General features: G+C 39.7%; 1 protein-coding gene across 2 annotated transcripts in view; it reads left to right on the forward strand.

Moving 5' to 3' along the window:
- si:dkey-215k6.1 (transmembrane protein 132C) overlaps positions 1–17,013 on the forward strand; it is a 244,993-nt gene that overhangs the window by 165,552 nt on the left and 62,428 nt on the right. For both annotated transcript variants that reach the window (XM_034871794.1, XM_034871796.1), the window contains exon 5: positions 7,640–7,835. In XM_034871794.1, the coding sequence (XP_034727685.1) occupies positions 7,640–7,835 (196 nt within the window). The remainder of the gene's footprint in view (positions 1–7,639; positions 7,836–17,013) is intronic.

Genomic DNA, 17,013 nt, shown 5'->3' on the forward strand with positions numbered 1-17,013 from the left:
GTTGTATCTGTGTGTGGTGGGGGGGTGGGGGGGTCTTTACTACCTTTTGTGTCCATGTGATGCTTTTTGATTTCCTTGTCTCTCTGTCGGTCTCTCTCATATCAGATATTTATCTACAAAAAACCCTGTGTCCCTCGCTTTGTGTAACACACACAGATACACACATACACAGACCTGCTGTCAGGCTGGCTGTGCGGGTGCTGAGGGGAAATGCTGCAAGGGACAACTTCCTCTTAGCAAAAAGGGAAGATAAAAAAAAAATACTTTGCCTTTTTTCTTGTCCTTCTCCCTTTTCCATCCTTCCTTTCCTGGCTTGTATTCTCCCAGGGGGTGTTTCCTCTCGTCTTGCCAGTGGTGTGTGTTTGTTCTCTGTTGTCCTTTGAATTTCGCCCGAGACCACCACTTTCCTACAGTGCACTTTGATAAGACAAACTGTCCTCTTTGCACTTGCTACGTGGTGTGTATGTGTGTGTGTGTGTGTGTGTGTGTGTGTGCGTGTGTATTGAATGTGCAACTTTGAGGGTGACTTAGGTAAAGGGAGAGATTTTCCTTTAGTTACCACCTGCTTCTCCTCAGGAGGAAAACCACTGAGGGGTCAGCAATGGGGTGTGAAAAAAACAGAGGAGCCACACTGAGCTGATCTCCTTTAAAAAAAACTAAAAAAGTTTTAGGAAAAAAGTGGATTCCTCAATAAATATCATGACAACTACCTTGCTTATGTACATGCTTACATGCTTTATTTCAAATGTAACCTATAATTAATGATGAATATTTTAAAACTCTCTCTCTCTCTCTCTCTTTAACCTAATCAGTGGGAGTTTCAGATCAGACGCTCCAGGAGTAATCTAGGGTGTGCATCTGTGTGTATCTGGCATATATTGGGTGAAGCAATTAATAATGTTAAGTGTGAGACTTGACTATTACTGAAGCATTGATCTATCTATCTATCTATCTATCTATCTATCTATGTATCTATCTATGAGCTAAAAAAATAAATAAAAAATTGCACTTACATGTTGCGCTTAAAGTACAGTGGGCACTTACATGTGGCATTTGGTAGTGTGGCTTATTTAAAGTTATCTACTTCTTCTACGTGATTATTGCTGTTCCGAGTTTGTACCTTAATGGTTGAATGCACTTATTGGAAGTCACTTTGGATAAAAGCGTCAGCTAAATGACTTTAAATGTAGCGTGTGTGTGTGTGTGTGTGTGTGTGTGTGTGTGTGTGTGTGTGTGTGTGTGTGTGTGTGTGTGTGTGAGTGAGTAACGGTTCAAAGTGTGTGTCTTGTCTTGTTAAAGCTGTGACAGACAGATGAACGGGTCATTGACTGTGTATCCTCTTCTACGCCAAGGCCATTGGAGCTGTCTTAGGGTGTGCATGTGTGTGTGTTAGGGTTAGTTTATACTATATATACTTTCTATAATATATATTACATATACTTTATACAGTATGTGTGTACATTGCAGTCATCTTAATTTGTTTTTTTGTTTATGAAGATATTTTGCTGAAGCTCTGTGTCATGGCAGTGTGTTAGAACCATGTTGGCTTCCCTCCATGGTGCCAGTGCACAGAGCACCGAGCAGCGGATGTCAGTAGACTCAGCTCTGTTTCTAAATACACTGCCCACACAAAGATGACACAGAGCTGGTTAAAAATCGGCAAAGTATAACTTTAACTGTCTCTTAGTAAGTTCTGTATTATAAAGATGTCATTGTGTGATCACTTTAAGAGACTTAGAATCTACAGTCCCACTAGCAGCTTTGTGACGCTTAGGCTCAGCGGTGCTTTCAGCTAAATGCTAACATCAACATGTTTATATGCTTAAAATAATACTGCTGACATGCTGATGTTCAGCAGGTATGATGCTTCCCATCTTGATTTAGCATGCTAAGATTTGGTAATTAGCACTAAATACAGAGTATCATATTCAAATGTTTACCTGATGATGGTGGTAGAGTATCACCAACTTTACAACAATTCATCTTTAAGTGACAAGAATGTGCCAATCCATGCAATAGCCACAAATGTCCACCTGATAATGGTGTTAAAGGAAATCAAGGGATCACCAAAGTTACTGGGAGTCATCCAAATAGAAAGGTGACTAACATTGAGGCAAGAACAGAATTAGTGAGGCTGCACAGTTTATCTCTGATGACCCAGCCTAGAAACTAAATTGTTTAATTGAGGCTAAATAGATAAACAGATACAAAAAATTGTCAATCATCTCTTTTAATCAGCTCTGAGACTCTAGAAGGGCCAAACCCGTTATACCCAAGCGTAAGAAGTGTATCCAGCCTAGCCTGCATGTCTCTCAAAAACTCTTTCTGCTGCCAGAAGTGTATCTTTTTATCTGGGTTTATAGGCTAAGCCAGGCCAACCTCTATAGGCAGAGAAACATTCACTATCATAGAGATCTGTATCTGTCTGTCTCACTGTGTATCAAAATATCTATATCATATTTTTACAGTAGCAACACAGGTGAGTCAGGAATAAAAAGTCCACTTTTAGATGTTCTTACATTTTGAATGTTTCAGAGAGTTGTTTTGTGATGGATTGTTCTAATTTATGTGTTGTGGTGTAACCACTTTTCCTCACTCTGTCATGCATTTTTGTCTCAGACCGGATTTTCCAAACAAAGCACGAATGCCGTTCTACAACCCCCCAAAACAAGGTTTTGAGACTGTAAATTTTAGGTGAGCACGTTGGCATTAATGTATAGCCTGCCATCAAACTAGAATAAGAACTTTAATGTCTACTGAAACACTGCTGTGGAGGCCTCACATTTCATTTGTGTTTGCCATAGTGTGACTGACATGCACATCAATCAGTTTGTTGCACTAAACTTAACACATGTTGCTAACGGTGTACAGCTAAAACCTTCCGGGAAGAACTCAAGCTTGTTAAATGTGGTTCCATCTACATGCTGTGTATTCTGCGTGTACTGTGACGGTTCGGCACAAAAACACGAACCTTGATGTCTTTTGAATATTGGGCACAAAAATTAGACTTTCTAGGAAGAAGCATTTTGCCTTTTGGTCTTTGATTCCCTCCAAAACTAGACAACATCCTAGTTTTTGTCAGGAGATTTTGTTGGCCATCACCATATTGACAGCGCCTGACTCCGTCTGCTCCAAAAATGGGCAAAGTGGTGGAGCATGGGTGGAGCTGGCATGCTGAATGAAGCCTGGTTGCTGAGCTAGACCCCTGTGATGGCACCCATCTGTCACTCAAAGTGGCAAACTCTTAATTATGCTGGGAAATTATCTATAGAGACCAAAACCATTTTTTTTCCAGCCTGTTAACCGGTTTAATTCTGTTTTTTGTAACTGATTTTTTTTACAATTGCTATGATAATTTTTTCAATACTTTAAACAGTTTTCCTAAACTCTTAATGCACCAACACATCTACAACACACAATTGGCAAAACGGTTAACTTTATGCTCAAAATCACACATTGTAAACTAAACTCAAACACATGCATTTTCAAAATACAATAATAAACTAACACAATCCACAACCAAAACACTGCAAACATATCTCAAAATCACACAATTCTTCCAAATCACTAACACAAGTTCTCTCCCAACAAGAACATCTAGTCAGTCATAGCCCAATGTCATAAAACCACTAACATCAGGTTGAATAACAGAAATTGCATTATTTCATATGTGTCAGATCTGCCCTTATAAACAAGATAATAGTATATTGTATTGATCCTAGATTGTGTTTTACACTGCAGTTTCTCTTGAAGCCTCTCTACATTTTTTTTTTGTGGGAAAGGAAGCATCAACTTCTACAATAGTTTTGATTTTGTTTGTTGACACACAATTTCTGTATGTTCGTGTATGTATGCGTGCATGCGCATGCGTACATGTATACTTACTAGAGGACAGTGTAATCTTGTATTTGAGTCTTGTGGTTGGGACGGAGCTAACACCTGAATGAACCTGTCACTGCAGACACATTGCTTTTTCAGCTCCAGCGATTACACTGCATCCAAACACACTCAAAATGTTCTGGACGATTCTTTGTACGTGTGTGTGTACGTGTGTGTGTGTGTGTGTGTGTGTGTGTGTGTGAGAGAGAGACAGAGAGGTGTGTTGCTTGTGCATTGTCTGTGAGTGTGAGAGAGGTAGCAACAGAGAATGAGAGTGACAGAGCATTGTGTCTTGCTGTGTACGTGTCTTAACCTCTGCTGTATTTTAGGTTTCTCCCTGGTAAATATGAAATAGGTCTACTGCTAGTGTGTCCGTTGAGGTTAAACAACAAGCCGTCATGGATACACTCGCACACACACACACACACACACAAGTGGTCCTCACCGAAATATGAAAAATTCTCATTAACTCAAGTAAAATAACGTGAACAACTTGCCTGTCTGCTATTCTGTAGCATCACATAGAAGCTGCTGTACTCTTTAGCGTGTCCTTCGGCGAGGCACTCATCACACTTTATCCTACATAGGACTGTAATTGCACAGGGTTGCTTGACACATGAGAAGGTGGTTGGACCGACAAAGAAATACAGTGATGCTTGTTGTAGAAGTACAACCTAGAGACATTGACTAATGCTTTTTACGACAAATTTGACTTTTACTAAGGTTAGGGTGGGCTGAGGGTTAAATAAAATTGTTCCTAGATCTTATATATAATATAACCAAAGCCATTAAACTGAAGCGAAGCAAGGCTTTTAGTTTAAAGATGGGATAACAATGTTTGCTTGGGTTTGGTAAGAGACAGAGAGGGGCACACAGAAGCGTAGAGACAGATGAAAGAAAAGCGAGCAAGATGGAGGGATCTGGAAGAGGTCAAGGGGAGCTGACACCCATCAATTTTCTCTTCTTAATCTATCTGTGTAACACATTGATCCCCCATCACCCTAGACACACACGCACTTACACACACACACAGGCCAGATATCACAGACCCTCAGCAATTGGCTTTGTCAGGACCTTTAACCCCTATATATCTGTGTAAGTATGTGTGTGTATGAATGTGTGTATGACAGAACAATAAAGCGTCTGCTCAAAGATCAATCTACAGCTGCTGCTGCTGCTGCTTTCTTTCTTATTCATGTTCAAAAATCTGCTGGACGTGTGTGTGTGTGTGTGTGTGTGTGTGTGTGTGTGTGTGTGTGTGTGTGTTTAAGAGAGTGTGTCAGTGACAGGAAAATAAAATAACAGAGCCAGACATACAGTCAGAGAGATTTTCTTAAGATACTGTTGCTAAACAGTATCTAAATTATTTTCAAGGCGCATTTCTTGAGGCTGTGAAACAGTCGACTCTGGTGTGTGTGTTGAATGCTTATCTCCAAAATCTCACCCGGGAGACCTTTTGTGTTTCACTTACTGGGACCTACAAGTGGGTATATTTCACTGCTATCTTGACTGTTGAAAATGTACTGTCACATTTCAGATCTTGTTTCTTTTTTAAGATCTACTGTATTTTTTTTGCTTTGTGTGTCAAAGCATAAACACAACCTTTTATTGCAGTGTTTGGTTATTTTATTTTAGTAATGCAATACCCAATCAAACGATGCCTGTTTGGAATGGGTTGATTGCTTGGCCTCCAGTATTGCTTGCAGGTTTCTTGAAAACTGCTCATCAAAACGAAACTGCGCTTCCTTCAGTTCAGAGCAACACACCCGCCATGACGTAGTTGCATCCCTATAGAAATGCTAGAGAATATGGACCAGGCTATTTCCAGGAACAAAAGCATTCATTCCAAAAGTTACATCACTGATACTGTCTCCCTCTCTACATCTGTTCTATTTTTTAAAGATTATTTTTGGGGGCATTTTTAGACAGTTGAATAAAGTAATAGGGAGAGAGAGGGGGGAATGACAAAGGGCCACAGGTCCGAATTGAACCCAGACCTGCTGCGTTAACGAGTAAACCTCTATATACGGGCGCCCGCACTACCAACTGAGCTATCTGGGTGTCCTCTTCATCTGTTCTTGAATTCCTGTTATAAGCGCCGGACAGCAAGCGGTACACAGCATGCCGTTTGGCGGTATGTCACTTGAAGGGTGTCCCCTCTCAATATAATACACAGAATGTACACAATGCACAATAAATGAATATGTCTGGTTTAGTCTGTCAATATTAGTTAGATAATGATTCTCTAATCATTCATTCATTATTAAGTTATCCTGTATCTGACCGCAATCCTAAAATACAGGTGCAGCCCCAATCTTAACTGTGAAATCATTGGCTCAGGTCTAAAAGAAGGAGATACAGAAAAACTTCTGTGAGGATAAATGATACGACTGGTTGTGATTCACACAAGCAGCAGATAGAATCAGGATTTCTGACAGGCAAAGAGGAAAAGCCGGTAATGACAAAGTCTACAAAGTGTGAGGGCATGATGTGCAGAACGAATCCGAGTTGTCAAAATGACAGAAAAGATTCTGTATGTAGGAATCGGAATAGAGAGGTAGAATTTAATATTTTACACTTTTATATATAAAAAAAAAAAAAAGTTGCAGAAGTTTTTCTGGTGGAAAGTTAAAACTGAAACTGAAAGTGATTATTTCAGATGTCATTAAAAGCTTCTTATGATAATGACTGACAGGTCTTTATAAGATTGGTGATGTCTCAGAATCACTCTCACACAATGGCTTTAAAGGTGCCGGTAAGCATGTAGCTTACTTTTACCAATGCCAAGCTAGCTGTTTCCCCTTGTTTTAGTCTTCATGCTAATCTAAGATAAGCCTTCATCCAAAACATTTTGAGCATGGCTACTGGTCTGTGTTGATGCACAGTACATTAGCATTTTCAAAATAACAATGTTTACAGACACGTGCCAAAGTAGTGAAAGAGAGAGGCACAGACATACACCCGCATGGGCTTTTTAGAGAACGCAGAAAGCAAAATGGCTTCTATTCATTAAGTGTTAATTTCAAGATGGGATTATATGACTCCCCATTTCCCTCCCACACACACTTACACACACACACACACACACACACATATGTGCACATGAATGGTGTGTTTGCTCCTTTTCAGCAGTCAGTATCTTTTCCATAACCAAGATCCTCAACATCATCCCCCTTTATCATCTTGGTCATTATTTTCATCATAATCACATTTTCAAAAGTAGCAGGAGATACTTACTGTGGATGAAAACTACACATTTTTTTCAGCTCCAAAGATTGACTCTCTCTCCCTTTATTTTTCATGCTCTTTTACAAAAAATGTAATAGGAAGTAGTTCATTGTTTACTTGTTACGCAAACAGTCTTATCTTACAAATTGAAATCCAGCCCTTACCATGAGGTTTCTGTCTCTTGTATTAAAGGTATGGTTACCATTATATTTGACCTTGTCACAAGTTAGTAGACATAAAAAGTTGTGTTAACCAACATTACACTTGAATGGTGTTCTGTGGACATCATGGCCAATGTTGCTGTGTTTCTACATTCACAGTCTTAAAATGTAGCTTGTACAAATGTCTGCCTCAGATATCCTGTTGACGTTTTTATACAGGACACTCTTTACATTGTCTGGCCAGTCAGGATGGTTATGGATTATAGACCCACTTGTGTAGTTTAAAATAAATATGTTTTTGCTGGAAGGACTAATATATCTTTGGGATTTTAAAACAGACAAATTGTATTTTTCTCCCTTTTTCTATGTAGATTGGAAAGTCAATTGTATGAGGTGATGCAGCTGGAATTTGAGGTGGATAACGTGATCAACCTGGTTCCAACCCAGACTTTGCACTGGAAGATTGAGTATCCAGCTGGCATGCAGACAACTTCCAGACAAACAGAGAAAGTCTCGCACCTCTACATCACCAACGCAGATATACAGGGAATCGTACCACTGGCTGAGGTGAGTTGTGACTGGACGGATGCGAACAAATACAGTTATCTGTGAGCATACATATTGACATATCCAGCAGCACATTTCATATGCTGAAATAGATTTTTCCCTTCTTTACCCACCTCCTCTTAACAATCTGCTGACACCCCCAGCTCATTTCCATCCTCCAGGTTGATCAAAGCTACAAAGGTCAGCTTGTTTACCCCCTCCTGTTGCTACAAGCCTCCTGGTGTCACACACACACGCACAGCAGGTTTCACCCTTGCAGGTTTCAAAATGAGAAACAGTCTCACAAATATGGACACACAGACACGCACACACAGCTCTACATGCCTACCTTCACGCCTAATGCTTCCCTCGTTTATGCGTCATGCTGGCAGGTGTCATTCCTGGTGAGACTCAAGCTCAGTTTGCCTCCTAAAAGACTGCTTTCCATATAGACCCGAAATTTTCGTTGTTCTGTATTTGAGTCTGGATTTCACGTCACTTTAGGAAGAATTCAAATAAAATAAATGAACGAATAGATAAACTGTGCTTCTATAGTATTTGCAACGTTTCTACGACTTGTTTATCTGAGTGAAGGCTGCTGAAACAAAGCATTTTTTATTTCACTTTGTATTACATATTGTGACTATAGACCTCCACCCAGAAGGAAGACGCTCAAATTTGCTTGGGTTGCACAGGGTTGTTGTCATCATTTGAAACTGAGCCACTTATTCACTGTGACTGACTGCTAGGTTAAGCTGTGACTCACCAATCAGCCTACCTATACTAGACCATTGAAATTGATAATAAAGTAAAAAATAAAACAAACAAACAAACGATGGACACTTATTTCCAAACAGCTTCACAATTTGCTTCAAAGTTCCGTTTTTTGTCAATAATTGTCCCAAGATATTTAAATTAATCTGAAATGAAATGATATTAAATTGTTATTTTCCCACTGGGGATTAATATGAAAAATTAATTAAAAATGTTAATAAAATGAAATAAATTAAATTTAAATTTGAACTACTACTTAAATTTACTTAATTTTTAAATAAATTAAAATAAAATTTTAAGACGAGACAAATTTATGAAAGTAAATCTGTTTCATCTGAGTTTGAAATTGAAAAGCCATTGAATTTCTAGCACTGAATATTTATGCATCGAAATTATGTATCTGATAACTGGCAGATAACACAGGTTGCGGTTTATCTTTTAATGGATAGTTGTGTTTTGCTATTTAAACAAATGATTGAGGAAATAAACTTGTCCATGAGTCCATTGAGAGACTTCCAGCTGACACCAGGGTCTGGGAGCATCACCGGCCAAACGGCGAGCGATCCCGGCCCCCACCAATTGGCTGTCAGGTCAGACTGGAGCTTTTCAACTGCACCAACATCGACGCAAATCTTCAATTCGCCATACTTTTTTTTTTTAAATGTCCATATTCAAACTCTTCACAGTTGATGTATTGCATAAAAAAGACTCAGAAGGGAATTTAGTGATGAAATAGCAGGTAGAAATTGTAAAAGGTTTCCACTTGTTGGCTGCTGCTACTATGGCAAACTCCTGATCTAGATTCTAGAATCAATTGATTTTTTTGGGGTTCCCGGATTTTAACACTGAATTTTAAACATTACAGTTTGCAGTTTAATTTGGGCAAGTTGAAAATATATTATTTTAATTTTAAACATCTGATTTTCTCATATTTATTTTTATGTGTTGAATTTTTGATTCTGAATTTATGAACTCAGAATAATAAATGTGAAAAATAATTGTAAAATGTAGTGGCAAAAAATTCAGATACATAATTTCAATGCAGTAACAGTCAGTGCTAGATTCAATGGATTTTCCTGGAGCCTACTAGTAATGACAGAGCCCTCTGAAGACTTTAAGATGTTTATTTTCCCACATTCTCTATCAAATTTGTGTAGAAAATTAAAAATAAGTGGGAAAGCACATATCCTTGTGGGGAACCAGTGGAGGAACAAACTTGGTAAGACAGAAGTCCATTTACCCTCACTCCTATAAAAAGTCAGGTGTGCTAATATTATACCCATAACATTAAGCCCTCTTACTGATTAAGCTCAACAAACAATCAGCAAATCCTAAATCAATACATGTAATGTTGTAAAATGATGTAAAGCACAAACAGCTAATTGTTTCTCTTTTCCCTCCTTTCACTTTCCTTTTGTCTTATGCTCTCTAGCAAATCACTTCCCCAAGCAGTTTACATTGTATAGATTTAAAACTGAAAACATCTTTAAAAGTACTTTCAGAGGTAAACAGCTACAGCATATCAAAATAATCATCCATTACACAAAAAAACAGTAGAAGAAGACAGATAACCTTTACGACATACAAATGTCATTTTCTACTGTAGATTCTTTTTCCACATGTATTGTTGCCATGCAGATTTCCCTTAAGGGAGAAAAAAACTCGTGAAGTTAAATTTACAGCTTTCTGTTTGGAAAAGAGAACAGACCTTTTCATGGACTTACTTTTTATCAGACATGGTCAGGTAAAGGAGATGATTGCTTTAAAAGAACGCTTTCATCCGTAATATTTCACCACCATTACTTCATACAATCACAGATCAAACCAGACACATTCCATAACAGACATGGTCTGGCTACAGCAACCAATAACCTCAGGCTAAAAAGTGAGAAGGATGCTTTTCAAAATACAACCAGTTCCATTACTACTGAGGTAGAGCTAATCTGGCCGGATAGCCCTCCTTCAAACAGCAAAGTCCTAGTGAGAAAACCCAATTTTGTTCAGAGCTTTTGCAACCTCTGTCTTTTTCACCAACTGGAAGAAGCAAGCTTGAAACCATCATTTCTACTAGGAGTGCTACTGGGATTTTTCTTGCTTTTTTAAAATTTACAAAAAATTCTGGCATGAGTACATCTAATAAACGTTTATGAGATAAAACCCTTATTTTAGTGTCATTCAAGTTATGATTAGGGTTATGGTTAGGGTTAGATTTAGGGTTCATGTGTTCATGAGAGAAGAAAACTTCAAGTAAAGTGTTACCCAACTATCTTCATACACAACACATTCTCACTCCCATCTTGTAAAATACGGACGCTTGGTCAGGTGCCTTTGTCGCCAAAGTACCCAACAGACGCCAAAGGTCTCCTTTATAAATAACACACGCTTGGTTGTGACTGTTAGCGTCCCTTTTGACGCTGTTAGGTTAAGGAAAAGCTTGTGAGTGGGCTTACAGTTCTGTGACTCGTGGCAACGGGACGGTTGGTTTTAGGGAAAGGTTGTGGGTGGGCTTACGGTAACGTGACCCGGGGGAATAACGGGCCGGTTAAAGAAATCAGCTTCCCTGACGTGCGGCAATAACAGGACGGTTAAGGACACACGCGGGACATGAACCCCGCTCTCCTGGGTGACAGTCCTGTTTTTGACCCATCCACCACCCCGACCAACTTCCTACTAAACCCCATCTACATGCTGCTCACCCCAGTACGTTTTACACACTGAAGGGTGTCTTTTTCGTTGTATCATACAAGGACAACAACCGCCCAAACGTTCTTATTTTACGCGTTTGGAGTGAAGATGGGTTGCAACACGCATCTGCACATCCGGTTGCATTGACTCTCCTTCCATCTTGTTATTGCCACTCTCTTTTGGGTAAAAGCATTAAAATGGCTGCTATTACAAACTATTTGGGCCTCTTTACCAAAACCGCTGACCAGGGTTTGATTGTCCATTGGTTGTTTAAGGTCTGTACTGAGATGAAAGCGCGGATGGAAGGAAAAGGAATCAAATTATAAGCTAGAATCTTCAAAGGGAGCCAGATGTAAAAGCTTTCCCAAATTCTTGCATCCTCGTCACTAAACAATTCCACATCTGAGGATTACATGGAACGAAAATACAGCCATCACATGTGGGATCTTTACAGCTGTGACATATTTTAAAGGCCTAAAAACTAAGCCTAGCACATAATTGCATCCGGAGCACTCAGCGCTGGTTTAACAACATGATTTCTCTGTCTGATCTGTTTGTGTGATTCAACTCCACCTCAGCCATCATCTACACCATCTCCCAAATCAAAAGTCAGGTTGTCAACAGTACTGATGTAGCAGTGCAGTGAGTTCTCTCTTAACAAGGCATCTACGAAAACCGTAATGCTTCCTGTCATTACCTGTCATACCCTCTCCAACATTTTTCTCCTAATTCCGCATATCCATTAAGGTTCATGGTCTCTTGGCTGAGTGGGAAAGAAAGAGGCCCTCTTCGGGAAACTAGGGATTATTAGGAGTAATTTGTCTCCTGTGGGGACTGATAAAAATTGGTTTCATCTTTTAGAGAGGAGTGGGGATGTGAGGAGAGGAGAAAGAGTTAGGGAATGTGTGTGTGGGGGGGGGGGCAAAAAGCGATCCAGAGGGAAATAGAAACAGAGATAGACTGACAGAAAGTGAGATTTCAGAGAGGGAAAATGTTATTACTGTAAACGATTTATTTATTGTCACCTAATTCGTAGTTCCTTTACTAAACTACATCAAAGTGGGGATTTTTTATATATTGCCCAAGGAGAACAATAGCGTTGAGCAAGAGAAGTTTTATGGGTTGCAGAAGTGAAAATGTGAATTACCATCTCTTAGAATGGACAGTAAATGGCAACCCGTAGCGGCAGAACAGAATTGAAGCTTTTCAAACATGGCATTGAAAAGCGGGTTGGTGAGAAACGTTCCTTTTATAAGGTATTCCTCTCAATTTTGATTCTAAAATACTTTAGGAAGAAGAAAGGCCATCAACTTTTAGGTCGTGGCTAAAAACTGTTTACTAACCCTAACCGCTCCAGTGGATCGGATCAGTGGCCAGCAGATCAGACTGTGGTTCTACCGGGCAGTTTCCAGGTACAAATGTGTATCTGTGTATACGTGACAGGTCCTCATTGCAAATGAGAATTTGTTTTTTATTGACTTACCTGGATAAATAAAGGTTAAGCAAAAACAACTAACACAAAAAAGAGGCAGTTAATCCACCACCATTTGCCTTACACAATAGACAGCTCTGGGAAGGTTACTGTAGGCTTAAAATTAAAAAAAAATGTTGTCCCGCCCTAACTGTATTACTATTGGACTAATGTAATTTCAGATTGCATTCCCATTGGCATGGGATATCACACAGTCTGTCTGAAAGAGCCACATATCACATATCACTAAATGGGATACAACAAAATCAAATTGCGGTTGACCCTGTTGCTATTTGCATATCTCAGTGGAGGCTTATGAAGTGATAGAGACAGAATTAGACATTTCTATTACCAATAATAATAATAATTAAATGAGACTGTGCTTTGATCACCAGGCAGCAGATGAATACATGGAAACAACTCTGTAATACTTCTAACACTGTACCCCCCACCTCCCGCCACATCAGGTATATTTAGATCTTTATTTTAAATTGTGGATGTCATGGCAAGGTAGCGCCTAGATTCCCGTTGAGGGATGATAAGAATAAGTCCAAACAGCCTATTATCTTTTGTTGTAAGAGAGAGAGGTTAATGGGTTAATTTCAAATTAATTCAAAACAGTAGTGCTTTTGTCCACCATTTATATGCAAATTAAGGCTTTCCTTGCAAGTTCACTATTTCTCCATGGGTCGGGAAATTTGTATGTAATAATCATAAAAATAATGATAAACATAATAAAATAAAAATGATGGTGGTAGGAGTACGGTAGTATAATGAAGTATTAAATACGTTTTTCCAACGGGAGTGTTGTGCAGTTATTATTATTGTTGTTATAATTAATAACACTAATAATGATGATGATGATGATGATGATAATGAAGACGTAGGGGCTGCTAACAATGCGTAGTTATAGTCAGAGTCTGCATGCATTCTTGCTTAAATGTTAGACATATGCAGCATACACAAGCGTGATGAGCCTGCTGAAGTTTCAGCACCAAGGACAGCGTCACAGTGTTTGCTAAAGTGTAACATCAAAATCCTAATGGGACATTGTTTTTTGTTTTAACGTGGTATTTATTAGTAAAAATGAACAGTCCTGCCCTTTTCGATCCATCTTCATTTGCTTATCCGGTATCGGGTTGCGGGAGCAGCAGCTCCAGCAGGGAACCCCAAACTTCCCTTTCTCGAGCCACATCATCCAGCTCCAACTGGGGGATCCTGAGGCGTTCCCAGGCCAGGTTGGAGATATGATCTCTCAACCTAGTCCTGGGTCTACCCTGGGGCCTCTTCCCAGCCGGACGTGCCTGGAACACCTCCCTAGGGAGGCACCCATGAGGCATCCTTACCAGATGCCCCAACCTCCTCAACAGAGTAGCAGCTCTACTCTGAGCTCCTCTCAGATGACTGAGCTTCTCACCCTATCTCTGAGGGAGATGCCGGCCACCGTCCTGGGAAAACCCATATTGGCAGCTTGTATCCTGGATCTTGTTCTTTTAACCTGTGTTCGTTCCTACCCTCACCTATGGAGACCATAGGTGAGGGTAGGAACGAACACGGTAGATCGAGAGCTTTGCCTTCTGGCTCAGCTCTCTTTTTGTCACAACGGTGTAATAACTGTAATAATACCATGTAGTATTTAAATAATACCGCACCCGCTGGTCCGATTCTCCAACCAATCGCCCGCTCCATGGTCTCCTCACTCGTGAACAAGACCCCAAGGCATTTAAACTCCTTCACTTGGGGTAAGGACTCATTCCCTACCTGCCTTTTTTGATAGTTTCATCTATCTTTGAATTTACATGGTGACATAATCATGAATCATTTTTCATCAATCACCAGGGGATGAAAAAACATGTGCGAAAACATGAGAGAAAACATTGGAGTAATGGACAGAGAAAGGGGGGCAAAACAACCTGTTATGTTATTCAGGGTTAAAACAGAATGAAAAAACAGGTCAGACTTGGATCTGCTATACTTTTCTTGCTCTCAGAGATATTTTAGAGTCTGATAAATTGGATCAGTAATAATCTTGTGTTATGTTCCCTACGAGCACCATTAAAATAAAAGGTTACTCTTTCTTCTCCTTAGCTTCGCCTTGTCTATGTTGTCTTGGAATAAAAGGTTTTCATAACTGGCCTCCAATCCTTTTTCCTTCTGTCTGTCTCTCTCTCGCTCTCTGATCAGCTTTTACCAGCTTCTTCCCACTTTTGTCCTCTCTTATCCATTCCCCTCCACGTCCAGCCTCCCCCTTCTTAATTTTGTCTCTTTTTCCTCTTCTTGTCTGTCTCCCTATGTGTCTTCTTCATCCCTCTCTTTCTTTCTCCACAGAGTTTTACTCCTCACTCTCTCTCTGATATTTTGCTATGTAATTAATTATTAACCTGAACACTTGTTTGTCTTTGTTGCTTGAAGATGAGTTTTTCTTCTCAGTGGGCTGCGTGTGTGCATGTGCAGACCTCATAGCAGAGCAGTTATGCTAAATGGTTCCTTAATTTGCCTTTTCGGATTGGTTCTCCCTAGTCAGTGAATAGGATCAGGAAACTGAGTAGTTAATAATCTGTAGCCTTTTTCTCGCTTTTTCCCCCTAAAAGCTTTTTTAAAATCTTTTAAATCTTTATGTCTCAAGCTATTGTTTTCTCAATTCCCTGTTTTCTGGGTTTATGTCTCTCAGCAGGGGTCTAAATACCTGTCCTTGCTAATTTAAACGGACATTAAGCAAGACACTGGAATCAATATTACAAACACACTCCCAAGGTTCTTTCGGTTTGTTTTACCTTACACACTTCTTGGTATATTTGCCTGTATTTATTTTGAAAAGAAAACATACTCTGTGTGCGTGCGTGTGTGCGTGTGTGCGTGCGTGCGTGCGTGCGTGCTGCGTGCATGCATGCTTGCGTTTTGGTCACTTAGAACTTGCATGTCCTGGGCTCCTGGTTCATTTCCATACCAAGCAGCTCTAGCTCGCACCAATCAGTCAACAAGAATAGGAGAAAAAGAGAGGGCTGGAAGTGAGAGGGAGGGATGTTTAAAGTGTGGAAGTTTAGGTGGAAAATGACAAAACTTATAAGGCTGGAGGAAGTCACTGCTCTTACTTTCTAACTGTAAAGAAGCGGCAAAGTCAATGCAAAGTCAATGAAACAAGCACGATGGAGGCACATTCGCTCTGGGTGGTTGTGTATTAAGAGGAATGAGCATTTGTTCCTCTTAAAAAGTTGCAGAAGAAATTTCCCTGATATGGTGCAAATGCATGTTCCTTATTGTGTATTTAGCATCGCAAAAAAATCCCCATTGCTTTGTAGTCATAACAACTTCCCAAAGAATAAAACTTTTCAAACAGACTGCATGCACTACTACTTTTTATTTCTCTAGTCATGTCTCATGACTTCACTAAAATTCCATCAAGTATAACTAAATAATGTACTATTGTAATGTACTATATGTCACCAGTGAATGGTGTTTTTTAATAAAAAAAAACACTTTTAAAACAGAGGGGAGAAACTAAAAAACAGAATCGGTTATGGTCGGAATGAAAACCCACATGAAACCATTTGAAATTTTGGAGGTCTTGGAAATGAACTCCTGCTAGAGAATGAGGAGCGATAAACTGGAACAAAGTGAGTAATGGACAGAGACAAAATAATATCTTTTTTTCTGACAAGATGCACTGATTTGACTTTTCCTTTTTTCATGAACCAAATCAGAAACTGAGAACAGCCTCCTTCATGCTCAGTTACATTTAATCCCACCAGAGAGCTGCTTAGTTCAACCACAATGTCCTCATGGGCCTCCATGGCAGCTGTACTGAGGACTTGCGGTGCTCAAGTGTACATTCGCAGATATCTAAAAGGGGGAGAAGAGGGGTGACAGAGAGTCACCCTGGTGGCAGGAGAGTTTTGAGGTTAAACTGGCAACCTTATTACAACATTTGAAAATTTAGGTCAACCGCTGCCACATATTTGGAATCAATGTATGGAAGTGAGAATGTGCTTTTACTAAGAAACAAAAGCGAAAGGATGACACACTCAAAACTCTACTTCACACAAAATAAGCCGAATTAGCTAATTGCAGGTAACAGAAGTGAATGAGAGACCAACAGGCCAATTGATCAGGTGACACAGAGAGAGAATGAAGCGAAAGCAAAATTTGACTTGTTTGACTTAGGCAGGATGAGACAGCAGGAAACGCCAGCGAGAAGAGAGGGATAAGGGAAGAGGTTGAATTTATAGGCTTGGGAAAGAAAGAGAATAGACAGAATGGGGGGGGGGGGGG

Source organism: Etheostoma cragini, chromosome 5 (genome assembly GCF_013103735.1).
Source record: "Etheostoma cragini isolate CJK2018 chromosome 5, CSU_Ecrag_1.0, whole genome shotgun sequence".
Taxonomy (NCBI): Eukaryota; Metazoa; Chordata; class Actinopteri; order Perciformes; family Percidae; genus Etheostoma; species Etheostoma cragini.